We start from the raw sequence: 18,067 nt of genomic DNA on the forward strand, positions 1-18,067 counted from the left end.
TCTACAATGAGTTTTAAAGATAGATCCGAATGCTTTCATGGGTCAGTATTGTTCGACTTACGGTTTCTCCCTCCCTTTTACTGAAGCCTATTTATTGAGTGCTTACACTCAGCAAGGTGCTGCATGGAACATAGACATGACCTACCCTAATCCTTGTCCAGAGGGCATGGTGTTTATGAGATACTGTTCTAAGAAGGGAGGACACCTGCCATCTATCTGCATCATCTCAGAAGAGGCTTTCCTTCTCCCTCACATGGAGGGGATGCATACCTCTTCTGAGATTATGCAATCAATGTTTAAGAGCACATAAAAAATGCCTTTTCCCTCAGAACTCTTGGTTCATTCCTATACAATATTCATGCAGAATAATAATAATAATAATAATTTACTATTTATAGCCCGCCCATCTGGCTGAGTCTCCCCAGTCACTCTGGGTGGCTCCCAATTGAATATTAAAACAATACAGCATTAAATATTAAAAGCTTCCCTAAACAGGGCTGCCTTCAGATGTCTTTTAAAATTAGGATAGCTGCTTATTTCCTTGAAATCTGATTGAAGGGCGTTCCACAGGGCAGGTGCTGCTACCGAGAAGGCCCTCTGTCTAGTTCCCTGTAACCTCACTTCTCGCAATGAGTGAACCGCCAGAAGCCCCTCGGCGCTGGATCTCAGTGTCTGGGCTGAACGGTGGGGGTGGAAACGCATTAAATTAAACTACTGAGATACCTTTAACTGAGCGAAGCTCAATTAAAAATTGTTTTGGGGCAAGCACTCAACCCTAGAGTGCCTTGGTTGCATAATAAGTGGGAGACAAGGCACTGATTATAATAAATAAGGTCTTTCTTTGTTACCTTCGCTGTGCCTAGACCACTGTGAAAAAGGGAGTCCTATTGCCAACAAAATGAGGAACAGAACACTTGTAAAAGGAAACCTCCGGGAGCCTCTTGTCCCTGAAGTCTCTTATCTTGGGAAATAACAGATCTGGACATTCCCAGATGTTTCACTCCCACAGCTTTAGGTGTTGCCACATCAGATTCCGGGACAGGTGGCAAGTCACCTTTCCGATGTCTGGCTCGAAGCAGGGCTCGTGGCAAGGAGAGAAACGAGGCAAGGCAATGAAAACCTCTGTCTTGCAGCAGTGGTTCCTTGCGTCCCTTCTCAGTTGTGTCTTCATGTTGGGATGTGCTGTGAAGGAGCCAGCACCCAAAGGTAAGGGAGGAATGGCTTGAATTTCAAAGAGGTGGTGTGGCTGTGGGGATTGGCACATAGAGCAGGAGGGCTCATCCAGATTGAAGCAGCCACTTTAGCTGAGGTACTGCTGCTCCCAAGTAAGAATGTGGGGAAGCGTTCTGAAGGCAGCCATGAAGGCTCATCCCTTCTGTCTGTAAAATCTGATAAAAACATTCAAGGAGGGTCGGGTACAGTGTGTTTGTGTGCGTTCGCGTGGCTGCAAAAAGAGGCTGGCTATACATTCCTCCACTTCACAGGTACTCCCGAAGATGCGAGAAAACCAGTGCAGTTGGAGAATGTTGCAGCCGCGGCTGCATTTGTCAGTACAGCTGAGGTGGTTGTCGTTGGATTCTTCCAGGTTTGTTGAGATGACTCTGTGCCTGTGGACTTAAACTAGACAGGCCTTTCATGCTGGGCACTCTAGCACAACCTCCTTACAACCCTGTATTATGTGTAAAAAGGTAAAGGTAAAGGGCCCCCTGACCATTAGGTCCAGTTGTGACCGACTCTGGGGTTGCGCGCTCGTCTCGCATTATTGGCCGAGGGAGCCGGCGTATAGCTTCCAGGTCATGTGGCCAGCATGACAAAGCCGCTTCTGGCAAACCAGAGCAGCACATGGAAACGCCGTTTACCTTCCCGCTGTAGCGGTTCCTATTTATCTACTTGCATTTTGAGGTGCTTTCGAACTGCTAGGTTGGCAGGAGCTGGGACCAAGCAACGGGAGCTCACCCCGTCACAGGGATTCGAACCGCCGACCTTCTGATCAGCAAGCCCTAGGCTCAGTGGTTTAACCACAGCGCCACCTGGGTCCCATGTATTATGTGTAGGACAGTGTAAAAAAATAGTTGCTCCCATCTATGGTTGTTAAAATTTTGTCAGCATAAGTCGTCAGACTTTTGTGAGCAGTGACAATGTCATCGGAGGGCAATATAACACCTTAACGCTGCCTGGTTCAGGAAGGAGAACTGTGGCTGTTGTGTGAGCACACAGTCCAAGTTCCAAAAGCATAAAGGTAAAGGTACCTTTTCTTGGCGTCAGTACTTGACATCTTCTGGCAGCTTCCAGGGCCCAAATGACCCAGTAAGGATCAATGTTTGTCATGGCTCCTCACCAGGCAAGCTACAAGCTACTACTGCTATATCTATCCCCCCCCTCACACACACACTATAGAGCACCTGATATATTGACACTGGAGCATTGTGGGAAATTAAAAATGGCAGTTGTCCAGTGAATGGGAGGAATGTCACTGAAAAACAGGGGTGGCGTTTCCTGTTTTGCCACAACAAGAAGTGCTGCCACTGTTGACCTGCACCACTTGTCCTGCTGCTTCTGCCACTGATTTCTGGTGGGGTTGTGCCAATTGTCCCCGCAAAACAAACCACCACCAAGACTCAAATGTGTACCAATAGAAGGCTCCTTCAAATGGAGGACTGTTTGCTGTAAAGTAGGACAAACAACGATCCTAGCAATAGTTCAGTGGACTTACTAAACATTGTGCTGCACTTCAACAGAACATTGCACTGCTATTGTTAAAAATATCACTGTCTCTATAAATATACTGTACAAATGTGAAGCCAAGTTTTCAAAGGCTTGGAATTTGGTTCGTCCAGCTAAAGCCCAGTTGATTAATCACTGAATACTCAAAAGCACTTTCTTCCTCAGTTTGAACTTACTGATGTGTTTTCATTCCACACTTCTGCTTCCGCTCTAGAACCAGCTGCTCAACAATAATTAAAAAATGATGAAGAGGCCTTTGTTTAATATGAGGTCGCTCAACCCAACTCCTTTTCCCCAACTGAACCACATTAGCTGTAAACTTGGTTTCGATCTCAGTTTTATTTTAAAGGGGCTTTGAGAATTTTAACTTGATTGAAGACAGTTTCAGGAAATAGAGGTTTTAAAGGGCCAACCGTCACTGATACTTGAGATGTAGAAAGGATGCAGAGCAAAATTATCTCAACATATTTGATAAGTTGTGCATTTCCAATCTCCTTTGAGTGCTACAGAGTCTGTCTAAAGATGACAGGAGGGCTGGGATGGAATGGATCAGAAAACAAACAGCTATGTGTGGTTCACTAACACCTTGACATCCTTTTTTGATGGTGGCAGAGAGAGATATTTAATTTGTTTTAATGCCCACTCTTTTAGTACCCATGAAACAGTTTTCGAATCTCAATAAGTACTGTAGATAGAGATTGCTGTATTGGCTCCAAAGGACAGAAAAACAGGTGATATCTCCCAGTGAGGAAGTGCTGTCAAATAACAGTCTCAGGGCCTAAGGTTCAACAGAGCACAAAGGAAAATCAAGCACCCTGCACTATTTAAGGAGCCTCATGGCCTTCATTGCATCTGGTTTATAAATGCAGCCACAGTAGCAGGAATGCATTGCTCATTTTCTTTTAAATACAACAGGTGCCCAGTCTGGAAGGTCATCCAGAATATTCATTTATTGAGGGATGTCCAGTAATCCTTGTCATGGAATACTGACTCATGCAGAATAAGGGCCGTAGAGAAACCTGTTTAGGAAAGTTTTTAATATTCAAAGTTTTATTCTGTTTTTAGTGTTCTGTTGGGAGCCGCCCAGAGTGGCTGGGGAAAGCCAGTCAGATGGGCGGGGTATTATTATTATTACTGTATTATTATTAACCTGCACAGCTACTAGTAGCCGCTAGATGTCAGCATCCTTCACTTAAATTGCAGTGGAAAGCAAAAGCCCTGAAAAAAAATCTGAGGCAGAGATTTCTGCCTACAGAGCTGCTTTCTTAATCTTTATTTAGTCCATTTTCCTGCTCTATTTTTCTCCACTCCCCCCTCCATTAGGGTTTCCAGACTCAATAGAGGACAGGATTTCTGTGCCTTTAATTGCCCTTTAATGTCCCTTTACTTCCAGACTTTTGAGTCTGGAAACCTTAAAGAGAAACCAGCAGACCCTTTGTTTAATTTCCAAGCAAAGGGTCTGCTGGTTTCTTTTTAAGGTTTCCAGACTCAAAAGAGAGCAGGGCAATTAAAGGCACAGAAGTTCTGTCCGCTATTGAGTCTGCCAACCCTACCCTCCATATCCTCCGCCTTTCTCTTTTTCTCTCATTCTACCTCCACTATAGACTAAAATGCCTTTGATAGTGTTATAGGGTAGTGTGGATGACTACTCGCGGGTCCCCCCCAACTTGTGATCCTGTATTTATGAGCATAGAATCTATATACTGTAAGAAGAAACCTGCTGAACCAGCGAAAGCAGTTCCTTTGTTAAGGTGATGGCTTCAGCTGGCCAGTTAAGTACTTCCATTGGCATGTCGAAAGAGTGAGCTCTGTTGCTACACAGACCAATAGGCAAGACTTCCCATCTTACCAGGATGCCAGCATGATAGGAAGGAGAGCAATAAGTCAGAGGAGGACGACGACTGGGTGTGAGTTTTTGGCTGATGCTGGGAGTTGGAGACACAGAGGCTTGTCTTGTTCTGTGCTGAACTCAAAGCTGTGGCTTGAGGCATCCATGGAAGCCAATCTCAGGATATGTCCCAGAACTCCTTGACTCTCACCACTCAGAGATTGGGGTGAATGCAAAAATATTTATTCCCTACCCACCCCAAAGGTTCAATGAGACGTGCAGAGTGTCTCCTCATGGATAATTTCCAGCACCTTCCCCAGTTTCCAGGACTCTTTGGGGAAACCCTTCCACTTAAAACTGGGTTTATAAGCGATATAAATTTGTAGCGTAGGATTGTCCTCCTCCCCATTTTTTCTCATTCTCTTTCTTCCCCTCTCCTTTTCAGGATCCAGAGCGACCAGAACTTTCAGAATTCCTTAAAATGGTACAAGATATGCAGGATGTACCATTTGGGCTCTGCACCTCCTCTAATGTTCTTTCCCATTATAACGTCACAACAAACACCATCTCCCTCTTCCGTATGGTAGGTTTTTGCTTTCTGGCTTGTAGTTCTGCTTCTTCCAGCATCTACCATTGGAACTCAGGGCCGACTTAAGCGGTCGGGCGCCCTTCTTCCTGCTGCTGGTGGGCGGGCGCAGCGTGCAGCGTGGTTTCCGTGCGGCTTCGCCGTGCAGCGCCCCCCTGCTGACCCGGCGCCCTGCGCCACCCAGCCTACCCCTAGAGCCGGCCCTGTTGGAACTGGTAGGGTAGAAGGCAGGGAGGCTAACAGTAGGTGGCGCCAGAACCAAGGACAGGCCAAGCCAACTGATTCCAGTCTTTAACCTCTTTACTGAGTTCTACAATGCGGGTGGCGCTGTGGGTTAAACCACAGAGCCTAGGGCTTGCTGATCAGAAGGTTGGCGGTTCGAATACCCGCAATGGGATGAGCTTCCGTTGCTCGGTCCCAGCTCCTGCCAACCTAGCAGTTCGAAAGCACGTCAAAGTGCAAGTAGATAAATAGGTACTGCTACAGCGGGAAGGTAAACGGCATTTCCGTGCGCTGCTCTGGTTCTACAAGATGACTACAGTGGCTGCCTCGAGTCTGTTCTCATTTGTACTGGGCAGCACCAAGTTGATGGCTGATAATCAGAGAATGACAAGGTGCAGGGCAGTCTTTAAGCATTTCCAAATGCAGCCACATTTAGCCATAGTCTGCCAAGGTCTAAGACAGGGGTCCCCAAACTACAGCCCCCGGGCCGGATGCGGCCCAATCGGCCTTCCAATCCGGCCCGCGACGACTCCCGCCGCCCGCTGCCGCCGCCCGCTCTCACGGCGCGCGGCGCAGCGACGATCTAAAAAATCGGCAAAAAATCGCCGAAAATCCTTTGTGCGCATGCGTATGGGCCTCTCCCGACCCGGAAGAGGTCATTTCTGGTGCACTTCCGGGTCGGGGGAGGCCCATACGCATGCGCACAAGCGATTTTTGGCGATTTTTTCCCGCCCGTGTGCGTGTGCGCATGCGCACGGGCGCGCACTCCCCCGCCCTCCGGCCCGCTGCGCGCGCACTCCCCTACCCTCCGGCCCACCGCGCGGTCGGCGCGGCGGGCACCGGCCCGCCGCGCAGAAAGTCTGGGGACCCCTGGTCTAAGAGGTTTTATCCCTTTACTGCTAGAGTGAAAATGTTTTGACATCGTTTTTATATTGTTGTAAACCACTAAACCACTGTGATGATCGAGGGACACGGGTGGCGCTGTGGGTTAAACCACAGAGCCTAGGGCTTGCCGATCAGAAGGTCGGTGGTTCGAATCCCTGCCACGGGGTGAGCTCCCGTTGCTCGGTCCCAGCTCCTGCCAACCTAGCAGTTTGAAAGCATGTCAAAGTGCAAGTACCTGTAGATAAATAGGTACCGCTCTGGCGGGAAGGTAAACGGTGTTTCCGTGCGCTGCTCTGGTTCGCCAGAAGCGGCTTTGTCATGCTGGCCACATGACCTGGAAGCTGTATGCCGGCTCCCTCAGCCAATAACGCGAGATGAGCGCCACAGCCCTAGACTCAGTCATGACTGGACCTAATGGTCAGGGGTCCCTTTACCTTTACAACAAGCAACACTGAGGCAAGGAGGAGAAAGCTGATAAGCAATTCTAACCCCCTGCTTATAAGTAAGAAGGCAGGCATGTGGAGAGTGGCTAAGTCAGACTAACATTGGTGGGGTAGTGCTCTATTCACCCCAATGAAGAAGCCTTCGCTGATCCAGGTGCTGCTGTAACTTGGTGTGTTAACTCGGTTCTTTTCTTCTGACCGTTTTTTGGTAGAAATCAATATTAAACTCAGAAGGAGAGGCTAAGTCTTTCCAACAGCAACAAAAAAGACATGGAATGCGCTAGGTAGGAATGTTGGCCCTTGAAATCTGTACGCTCTACATACAAGGCATGAAGAGAACATACCCCCTCCTCTCTCTCTTTTAAAGGTCAATGGAATATTTTGGAAGGACTTTAGTTCAGCTACAACTTTGCTAAAATGAAGATCAAAGGATTGCAGTCCTGATTAACATATGCCCAGTAACCATAGACTTGTAGACTTTGGCAAGGCACATATGACTGTCTCATTAAAAAAAAATCATGTCAGCTGCCCTGTGGCAATTGCTAGAACCTCTACATAACACTTGACCACTGCCTTGCTGTTCTAAGATTAAACGGTCACATGCATCTGACTTCCCTGTGCAGTGAGATGGTCCAGGGCTGCAGAACTTAAGTTGATTTCTTTGGATCAAGGGATCAGTGGAGCCACATAGTGTGGATACGGGTCACTGGTTTAGGAATCAGAGGCAGAAAATGTAAACAGCTTGTCTATGGACACCCTTACATGGACAAATCAGATCTAAGCAACTTGTTGTGCAAGATAACGGCCCTGTCTGGACACAGCCAATCAGTCTAGACTAGGTTTTTGATGGATACATTTCCCCCTGTTCTCCTATCCTAATTGCTGCTTCAGTCAACTACTAGAATTCTCCCCCCCCCCCCTGAAAATACCATGGCAATAACTGTTTCAATTATTGCCATGCAAAACCATAAATAAATAAATAAATAAATAAACAAACAAATAAACAAATAAATAAGTAAATTTATTTTTAAGTCATGCTTCAATGGTCCCAATCTCAGCAGGTATAAGTCTATTAGCAAAAAAAAAAACATAAACAAAACCACTCACCAACAAGGGCAGGGCTGCAGATGCAGAACAGTCCAAACAAACCCCAGAAAATCAGTCTTGGAACCAAAGCATGATCCAGAGGCAAGGCAACAGCCCAAGATCAATATCACAGGGAGTTCAGGCGAGATACAACACCGCAAAGGAAATAACAAAGAGCCCAGAGTCCTGTGTTGTTTCCAGCATCTGGAAAGCCCCAAAGGGAAACCTTAGACATGCTGACCTCCTAGACCACATCCTAAGCTCAGCTGCTAATAGTGAAGGTGTTCCAGGCATTGCTTACTTAGAAGGAGACCCCTTACAAGCCACGAGGCAGATCTGGATCTGTAGATACAGGCTTTGTGCTGCCATTCAGCCCCCTAAGCCCTGGACCTTGAGAACCCCAAGTGTTCTTGAGGACTAGATGGTGGCGGCTCCTCCTATGACAGTTCCAATGGTTCTTCAGCCCATTGTTGGTTTCAAGGGACCCTTCCTGCTCCTCCAGACCCCTGGCCAGTGGTGTGTCTTGATTTGTCCTCTGAGAACCCCCTGACTGACACCAGGTCGGGGCTATGCATGAGAGGTAGCCGTAGTGATGAAGACCCTCGGAGGAAACAAGTTAGCTGGTGTGCTCACCTCCCTTCCATCTCTCATGGGGCAGGCTACAGTCTGTGGTGTGTTGCTGTCCCACCGCTATTGAACATATGTTTAAATTGAACCTGCAGGACAAATGAAAGAACAGCATGAAGTGAATCCTGGGCATGATGTCCATTAGGAGAATCAGCTGGATCAGACTAATTAAAATGTACAGGACTTCCTGGAGTAAGCCATTAAGTCTATGGGTGGTGGTGAAGTGAAATAAAATTATGTCCGAATATCTTTTTTTAAAACCCTGCACATAGAAAATGGACATGCTTGTGTAGAGCAGCTTGTGTAGAGAGCTTGTGTGTAGCTTTCTATTGATGGTTAAACTATGGAACTCGCTCCCAATTGGATGGCTTTTAATGAGGATTAGACAAATTCATGGAGGAGACGGCTGTCGAAGGCTTCAAGCCAAGGGCGTACCCACCATACGGCAAGTTAGGGCAGCTGCCCTACTCTAGAAGCAGGGCTGGTGGGCAGAGGCGGAGCACAGCCCGGCGGAGCGCGAGTTCGCCATTCCCGCCGCGCCGCGCCGCGCCGCACCCTCCCTCCAGCTCCCCGGCGCGCCCTCAGGCAAGGCCAAGCGCGGCGGGGAACCAGGGAGCGGGGAACCCACGCTCCTCCTCGCACAGCCTACAGCGTCAGGAGCGCTGCCAAAAGGCTTCCTCCCTGCAACAAGGCGCTGCGGATTTGAGTTCCGCTCTCAGAGCCCGCGCCTCCTTTGCAGCAACGCGGTGAGAGGGCTTCTCCCATCCCACCCACTTCCTTCTCCCCACCCCCCACAAATACGGTACTGGGCACCCGCCCCCCTCTCGAAAGCTGCTCGATCATTGCCTGTGCCTGCCTGCAGTGCCTTCATTTCAAGCGGGCTCAGGGTTTGCAAGGCGACGGTTGTGTGCACAGCGCGCACGGATTCGGAATCGGCCTCGATGAACGCGGCGGGGCTGACTCAACAGATGCACTGCAGGGATGCGCAGGTTCTCCAGCGAGACTGGCGGGATTTCCACCGCCCCCTCCATTATCTCTACGCAGACCTTTTCCTGCCTCCTTCCCCCAAAGCCCCGTATTTCCTTTCCTCCCGGTAGACATCCCCGCTTTTTGCAACGCGGTTGTCAGACCCAAAGCAAAATAATTAAGACGCCGTCGGCAGAACCGCGGCTATCTTTTTGTGAGACATCAATTAGGGATAAAGGGGCAGGTTTGTTCCAAGGGATGCTGCGGTGCGACAATACTTCGATACGTGTCTTGTTACGTAGTAAGAGGTAACCCGTTTGCGATCAGGCTGGCCGCCACACAACCTCCCGCAGCCCATATAATCCTAGCAGAGACCGTTTTCCCAACGGAGTTGCTATATACAGTATATATATGCTGTGCTCTGTCTTTACTCGTCTTGCATTAACATATGTCCTTCTCTACCACACACATCTATTGCAATCCGCAAACCTTAAGCCACCAGCAGATACGCTCATCAAATGTTCTATTTTAAGAACATTTTAAAAGCATCTGTTCCCGCCCACTTTGTTCGCTGTTCCCGCCCACTTTGTGGCCCCTCCCCTTCCGAGCCTTGGCCCCTCCCCTTGCCCCCCCTAGTTTTGATCCTGGGTACGCCCATGCTTCAAGCCATGACTGGAGGCAGCAATGGTTCTGAATACTAGTTGCTGGGGATGCACAGGAGGGAAGAAGACTCTTGTGCTCGATTCCTGCTTGCTGGTTCCCCACAGGCGACTTAACAGTGCGGCCACTGTGAGAGCAAGTTGAGGGACTAGATGGGCCACTGCCCTGATCCAAAAGGTTCTTATGCTGTTGGTGTTTCTTTCAAACAAGTGTTCTCCTTACAAAGCCATTCTGAGCACAGGCTTCACGTGTGGACACTGAGGAGATGCTGGCACATGCTAGCTCATCATGCAACTGGCTTGAACTAATGAAACTTAGGGAGGAAACAGGAAGGCAGGCAGGCCTCAAGTTATCTACCTTACCAACAAACTTGTGTTCTCCTGCTCTGGAGGGTAGGACCCGAATCAATGGATTCAAATTACAAGGAAGGAGATTCCGACTAGACATGTGGAAAAACCTTTCTGACAGTAAGAGCTGTTTGATAGTGGAATGGTTTCCCTCGGGAGGGTGCGGACTCTCCTTCCTTGAAGGTTTTTAAGCAGAGGTTGGATGGCCATCGGTCATGGATGCTTCAGCTGAGATTCCTGCATTTCAGGAGGTTGGGACTAGATGACCCTTGGGGGTCCTTTACAATTCCACGAGTCCACGCAGTTACTTAAGGAGGAATCTGTGAATGGAGAATAGCTTGCTTTTCTGTCTATTGCTGCTGCTGCCCAGTTCTGGTAAAATATTGCAAGTGTTACTGCTTTACTCCCATCAGTACCACACTCTTACTTTTGCTTTATGTTGGCCCTTCATGGCAAGTCCATTTCCACCCTGAACAAATGCCCAAGGCATGAACAGATCAACTAGTGTTACCTTCTAGGCCAGGCATGTCAAACCTGCGGCCCTCCAGATGTTTTGGACTACAATTCCCATCTTCCCCAACCACTGGTCCTGCTAGCTAGGGCTCATGGGAGTTGTAGGCCAAAACATCTGGAGGGCCGCAGGTTTGACATGCCTGTTCTAGGCTCTCTCTCTCTCTCTCTCTCTCTCTCTCTCTCTCTCTCTCTCTCTCTCCCCATACTCCCCCTGCTATTTGCCTTTCCTGCCACTAGGCCATCCAGGCAGAGTTTTGCTGCTGATTTCTAACTCTCTTCAGCCTTTACCCTCAGCTTTATGCAGTAGGGACTTTCACAAGGGCTAGACAGCAAAATTCAAATCACACCAGTAAATGAGCTGTGGTCAGGAAGGTATCCCACCCCCTCTCTGTGGGAGAGGTGGCAAAGCTAACAATGCTCTTATTTGCTTACTGGCAGAAGCCGGAGAAGGAATGGAGGGGGTGTACAAACACAGCCCCCCCCTGGTAACCTGACATTGCAGTTCATAGCAGTGCACAGGAAATCCTTCAGCTTACTTTGCGTAGGCATAGTGGGAGCAGCTTCCTTGGCTAGGTAGCATCCTGGTTTGTTGTGGTCTTTTGTCAGCCCAGAAGCCACCAGGGAAGGAGGCAGCTTGCTGGGCTGTGTGGGGTGGGGTCTGAATCCTGGGGCAGAGCTAGGGTTGCCAGACTCAATAGAGGACAGGACTGTGCCTTTAATTGCCCTGCTCTCTTTTGAGTCTGGAAACCTTAAAGAGAAACCAGCAGAACCTTTGCTTGGAAATTAAACAAAGGGTCTGCTGGTTTCTCTTTAAGGTTTCCAGACTCAAAAGAGAGCAGGGCAATTCAAGGCACAGAAGTCATGTCCTCTATTGAGTCTGGCAACCCTAGGCAGAGCAGGTTAGCGCTTCCACTGTTGAAGTTAACTTGGCCACTGCATGCATAGATGCTTGCCATATAGAGATGTAGGGGTAGAGTGATGGGTTAGTTGTAGCTTCCAATTTAGTACTGGAAGTTGACTGTGGGTCAGTCCAATCTTTTTCTATATTAGGGAGGCAAGTCTCTATAAACAGCAGCAAGTCTCTAAAAAGCCCTTTATCCCAATTATAATGGTATAATTATAATGGTAACTTTGTTATGCCTTCATCTGGGATTTTAAAATGTTGTGCAAGTTAGAGGCAGCTGGTAACCTATTCGGGACGGAATAGTCTCACCTTCACTCCCAAATTAATGAAGTACAATGAAATGTGGCAAGCTTGTTAGGCTGACTCACCATTAACTTTATATGTAATTTCAACAGGTGTTACGAATGGAAACCAGATTTCACTGGCCTGTTTCCATTGGTCATAACGTTCCTCTTCCAAAGACGCTTAAAAGATCTGTACTATGAGCGAAATAAATAACATCAATTGATTGAGGATCGCCGACAATACACCCTTCTAGATTCATGCTTCTCCTTAATATGAGATAAACAAATAGATGCAGCTAAAATTACACTAGGTTGACAGGGTAGATATACAGCTTTGCCAGTCGTCTCACAATTTTTTTTTGAAGAATTTATATAGTTCCCTCTAAGCCTGCCTTCCCTTGAATAAATTTGGAAGAAGTGAAAAGAGGTGCGGGGAACTGAGGCAGGAGTCCGGAACAAAATATCTGTAGAATTGTGAAAAAATGCATAAGAAAATGAATCTGACTGCAATAAATCAAACAATTATTTCTTCATTCTTTGCAACTTTACTCGGAAGCAAGTCCAGCTGTGTTCAATGAGACTTATTCCCAGAAAAGTTTGGATAGCACTACGGCCTTAAGTTGCAATCCCTCCTCACTTGCCTGGGAGTAAATGTCATTCAGTGCAGAAGGAACTAATTCTGGATAGACATGGCTATTGCACTCCAATCAAATTCATACAAGCAGTTTATGGCTCTGGCCCTGATTCAAAGTCCTACTGCATTCAGTGAGACAAGCCTCATGCATTGTGATAAGACTACCGTAAGAGTCAAACTTCTGCCACGTTTAACCCCCTTAATGGAAGAAAAGACTTAATTTCCCAGGAAACGTAGGTAAAATCTGCCCTGCACTGGAGTTATTTTGATATGTTTACTTTTGCTTCCTGTGCAACCCATTTGCATTTCCTCCCCTGTTCTTTCCAGAGTTCTCTTTGGCATGAGGTGAATTTGCATTTGGTGCCATTTTGATAGTCCCTGTGGTTCAGTGAATGACAAATTCATCTTTCCATTGACTTTTTAAAAACATCCCAACAGCTTCTACTTCCAAAGGGAAAGGCACTCTGCACATGCTCAAAAACACTGTGCCATTATTAAAAACAACAACCACAGACACACATTCCTGGTTCCCTTTATAAATAACTGTTTCTATGCAGGTACCTGTGTTAGAGCCTGTTTTAACACACACACACACCGACCTTTATGCACTTTGCATGTCTTCCAAGAACTTCAGCTTGAGATACCATCAATTTTGCAATTAAAAAAACATGACTCTTGAGCCCTGGCCCAATCTAGTGGGATTGCATGGGTCACACCACCCTGTGTATGTGGGTGTATATATGTTTGTTTGCAGGTATGTCAATAGAAAACACACACGCACATACACACTTATGGTTTTTTTTCTAGAACAGGGGGTAAATGCAAAGCATTAGATTAGACTTGATCAATGTTCTTGCAGTAGTCTGCAGTCTATTCAAACCCCCAATGAAGACGCTTTCCACTGACTCTGGTGGTCCTTGGAACCATCCCAAAGGTTTATGTACTCTGGCTCACTTTAGTTTAGTGCCAGCCTAACACTCTTTACTTTCCACGGAGCTGCTCTTGTTTTCCTTCCAAGCTGGTGAGAGAAGACTCAGCCCTCAGTCCTCTCAGCTGTGGCCTAAAGAGGGCTAGCAATGCCCCAGAGTCAAGAACTAGCTCTAGGGAAAAGCAAAAGAGGACTATGTTGGTAGACCTGTTTCTGGAAATGACAACTCCATTTATGGGGTGTGACAGTATAGGATTTCTATGTGCCATTTCCTAAGTTCCGTATAGTCCATAATTTTCTTTTAAAGAAATAATCACAAGGATTCAGCTTTGCCTTGCTGGGCCCGTACATTAACTGAACACCTTACTATCCTTCTGGGATTTCTTGTTGAGTTTTTGTTTCCTGCCTGCCGGCCTATTAAGAGGTCCATCAAGAAGATAGATCCAGGAAGATGTCAAAGAACCTTTTCCAAAAAACGGTATTTGTGGAGCCTGAATATTTTCTTTTCTTGATCTGCTGGAAAAATTCCTCTATTTATTGGAGAGGATTCTTGCTTGCACAATGTTTCCAGGAAATCCATACATGCCTGTGCCAGTGTTTATTAGGTTTAGAAGTAATGAAGTGAGCAGGCAAATATTTTCAAAAAGGAAAGAGATTTAGGTTGGTTTAAGATCCTTTTTCAGAGGTCCCACAAATGTTTGCTTGCTAATCCCCATATCTCTAATGTCTAGGGTAATTTAATGCAACTGATACCGGCCACATCTGATTTTATTTTTTTAAATGTTTCTATCATACCCTTCAGCTTATGGCAAAAGAGCAAATTAAAAGGTTTATTCGAGGCTCTGGGATAAATCAGTCGGATAGTCCTCATGAAAATCTTAGGCCAAAACATGAACCATACACATGAATGCATACTGTGCATTTGTGGGAGTGGAAAGATAGTGTATTGCTGCCTCACAGCTGGGTTGTGTGGAGATTAACAGTACAGTTGAATATTGTGGGGGGGCACTGAGGTCGTAGAACTTCCATAATCTGGCTAATTTACTGGGCCCAGAGACCCTGTTGGCTTTCCTGCCTCCCAGGACACATGGCATTGATTTTGCAAGTGTTTTAAGGGTCAATGACTGGGGCAGAGTGACAATGGTGAGGCTATTTGCTTCGCTTCAGGTGGATAACAAGCGGCAAGACCTGGAAATCGAAGACAGCAGCGGAATTGATGCCACCAAGCTGAGTCGCTTTGTTCGGATCAATGAACTCCGCTGGGTAACTGAGTACAACCCTATGGTAAGAAAGGACGTCTCTATATCATGCTGGAGTTATATCTAGACATTTGAAGACCGAGTTCACTTTGGAGAGAGCAAACCCGTGAAATTACTGCCCCTTTCTTGACCCGAGAATGAGTTAATTGAATAGTGGCAGTGATGGCCACCAACTCAGGTGGCTTTTAAAGACGAATGGACAAATCCATGGCTATCGATGGCTACTAGCCATGGTTGCTTTGACCTGCCTCCACAGTTGGAGGCAGCAACGGTTCGGAATACCAGTTGCTGGAAACCACAGGAGGGGAGAGGGCTCTTGTGCTCGAATCCTGCTTGCAGGTTTCCTATAGGCATCTGGTTGTCCAATGTGAGAAGAGTATGCAGAACTGGATGGGCCATTGGCCTGATCCAGCAGGCTTTCCTTATGTTCTGATCTCTCTCTCTCCCTAAGCTTTCCTTGCATTTCCTACCTGCTGCTCCTTCAACCTTCCCGTCTTCTGTGAACGGAGAAACCGAGCGGGGAGCTTGATGCAGGGCCTAGAACGCTGGACCTCCCACAATGCTCCAAGTCCCACAGCTCTTGAGCTGGAAGGCTCTTCGAGAAATGCACTCTCTGACCTTTTCTTGTGAATTCTGGAATACACACACACACTTTCCTTCTTTTTATTGACACAGAGCCTCTCTCAACCCCCACCCCCACCCCATCCTGCCAATCTCCCTGTGGGTGGGTGTAGCGCACAGGGAGGCGGCAGGTCAGTTGTAGGGTGTCCACAGGCCCTTGTTTGGTTTGTGGGAGAAGGGTGGGGGGGAAGTGCAAGGGGAAGGAAAAAGTCAGATGACAAATTATCCACCGGCGGAAAACTATGCGAGGAGCCCATTGGCAGTGCCAGATGACTTGAGGCTCTTCACAGAGGGCTAGTGTGTGCAGCTCAGTCAGCCCAGTGATATATGGAGAGTTCCAGGTCTACTTTCCATGTTGTTAGCATCCAGTCTGCTTGGACTTGTGGCTTTCAAACACAGTTCAGATCGGTGTTGAGATGTTTTCCAGGCTTCTGCTATGGTTTTTCTAAATGGGAATGATAGCATCAGAAAGGTATACTTGTGTTTGTGTGTGTGTGTGTGTGTTCTTGGTTGCCATTGCAGTGTTAACACGTCCACAGGATTTTCCATCCTTCACTTCTTAAGGTTTGCAGTCTGACTCAGAGAAGCAGCTTAAGCCAAATGGTGGCATAGCTATATAACGTTTAGACTAAAGACTCACATAAGGTTTTTTTAAATAAAAAAATAGGAAATATAGAATTCCATGGTGATTAAAAAGTATACATGCAGAGTGGTAAAGAAAATACATGGAAATGGAGCAGTGAAGGCTGCGTTCTCGCATGCTGGGAGTAAGTCCTGTTGAACTCAGTTGGGCATCCTTCCAGTTAAAGAGGTAATGGACTGAGCTGAAGATCTTAAAAGCTGTGTTTGACAGGGCAGCCAGCAACCTTAAGGGCAAACACAAAGACATAACATTGATGAACATTAAAAGGACAACTGGGATCTGCAATCTCAAATGTGAACTGTGGAGAATCAACTTTGTCCAATGCAAACGAACAAGCAAACAAACAAGCCCCCCCCCCAATATATTCTTGTTCTGTGCTCATATGAGGCCCTACTTTCAATATTGTTTGTGCGTGGTAGCATAGGGGATGCATCTCAAAACAAACAAAATCAGGATCAATCCACCGCTGTTATTGTCTCAAGGTCAATATGCTGTTGCAGAATACACAGCAACCACCACCACCACCACCACCCATCTGGAGAGGACCTTGATTTAAAATATCAAGCTCTTGTCTTTTTAAAAAATATTGACTTCCTTAAAAAATAATGATGTTTAATTGCTTTTATTCTTACAGATTAAACAACAACAGAAATACAACAAAAGGCACTCCCCCCTTTAGGAACTAAATATTTAATTCCACCATCAATTTGGGACCTGGGTTTGTGTTTTTGAGAAAATCTAGAGTTTCCAAATCCTCACCTGAAACAAAAACACATATTCTCTGCCAAGCAACTCTTAAAACACACACACACACACACACACACACACAGAGAGAGAGAGAGAGAGAGAGAGAGAGAGAGAGAGAGAGAGAGAGAGAGAGAGAGAAGTTTTATTACTGTTTTGAACAATTATAGTAACATAGGAACAAAATATAAATAGGAGAAGTCCAAAATAGGAAAGGAGGATGTTGGTTAACGTGGCTTGACCTTAGAAATTGTTCATTGCCTAATGTATAACAAATGCTTACCAATTGCCTATGCTTCCCCTTTCCGGATGTCAAGCTCAGTATGCAGCCATTGAAGGCTGGGGGTGGGGTGCAGCCAATAGCACAGTCCTGTACTGACTTATTCACCTATTTGTTGTTTGAAGAAGGTGTTGAGAGGCCTCTTCTTTTGCTTGAATTCAGGCATCTATCGGCCTATGTCTGAATCCAGCAGTTCTAAAAATAGCACACCTGTGAATTCTTCTTAATTGTGGGCTGCTGGGTTTTTTGTTTGCCAGTTTAACAAATACAATGTGCAAACACAAAAAGGAAAACAGTTGAGGGTTGATAAATAGATTAATCAGAGCAAAACTGATCGATGTTCTGACAAACCAAGTAACACCGAGCTTACTAACCATCTTAGCTGGCCTTGCTTGACCTTTGCGCAGATTCAACTGCACCACCTCCGTCCAGCTCTACTTGATCCTGAAATGTAAATCACCTCTGCTCTTTGCCTCTCTGCTTTTAATCCGTTGCATTCGCCTCTTTTATTTGGATACAAACTCGAGGGAGCATTGCCATGATTCTGAGGGCAAGCCTTATGTTTTCAGTGTTTTAGGTGTTAGGACTTGGTGCTCCAAGAGTGCCTCAGTACTCACATTCCCTAATCAACATATTTCTTCATCTCTGATATATTGACAGACTGCAGTAGGTCTCTTTAATAGTACCATTCAGACCCACCTTCTCTTGTTCACTGACAAGTCATCCCCAAAGCATGTGGAGATGATGGACAAGTATCGTGAAGCAGCAGTTCTCTTCCAAGGGAAGGTAAGTCTGATGCGACTTGGGGTGCAAGGGTTTTTCTTGGATCCTTCCAGACAGAAGCAGTAATTTATGCTTGGACATGCCACGATCTAAAACGGGG

The 18,067-nt window shown here is 46.6% G+C and overlaps 1 protein-coding gene across 6 annotated transcripts in view; it reads left to right on the forward strand.

The window, feature by feature from the left end:
- Window positions 1-37: 37 nt before the first annotated feature.
- The window catches only part of ERP27 (endoplasmic reticulum protein 27), a 25,907-nt gene continuing 7,877 nt past the window's right edge, over window positions 38-18,067 (forward strand). For 3 of the 6 annotated variants that reach the window (XM_035126803.2, XM_035126802.2, XM_035126807.2), the window contains exons 1-5: window positions 38-1,206; window positions 1,485-1,585; window positions 4,998-5,135; window positions 14,805-14,921; window positions 17,845-17,970. In XM_035126803.2, the coding sequence (XP_034982694.1) occupies window positions 993-1,206; window positions 1,485-1,585; window positions 4,998-5,135; window positions 14,805-14,921; window positions 17,845-17,970 (696 nt within the window). In that variant the 5' untranslated portion in view covers window positions 38-992. The remainder of the gene's footprint in view (window positions 1,207-1,484; window positions 1,586-4,997; window positions 5,136-14,804; window positions 14,922-17,844; window positions 17,971-18,067) is intronic. The other 3 variants (XM_035126804.2, XM_035126805.2, XM_035126808.2) reach the window with 3 other exon arrangements.

This window comes from Zootoca vivipara, chromosome 10 (assembly GCF_963506605.1).
Source record: "Zootoca vivipara chromosome 10, rZooViv1.1, whole genome shotgun sequence".
NCBI lineage: Eukaryota > Metazoa > Chordata > Lepidosauria > Squamata > Lacertidae > Zootoca > Zootoca vivipara.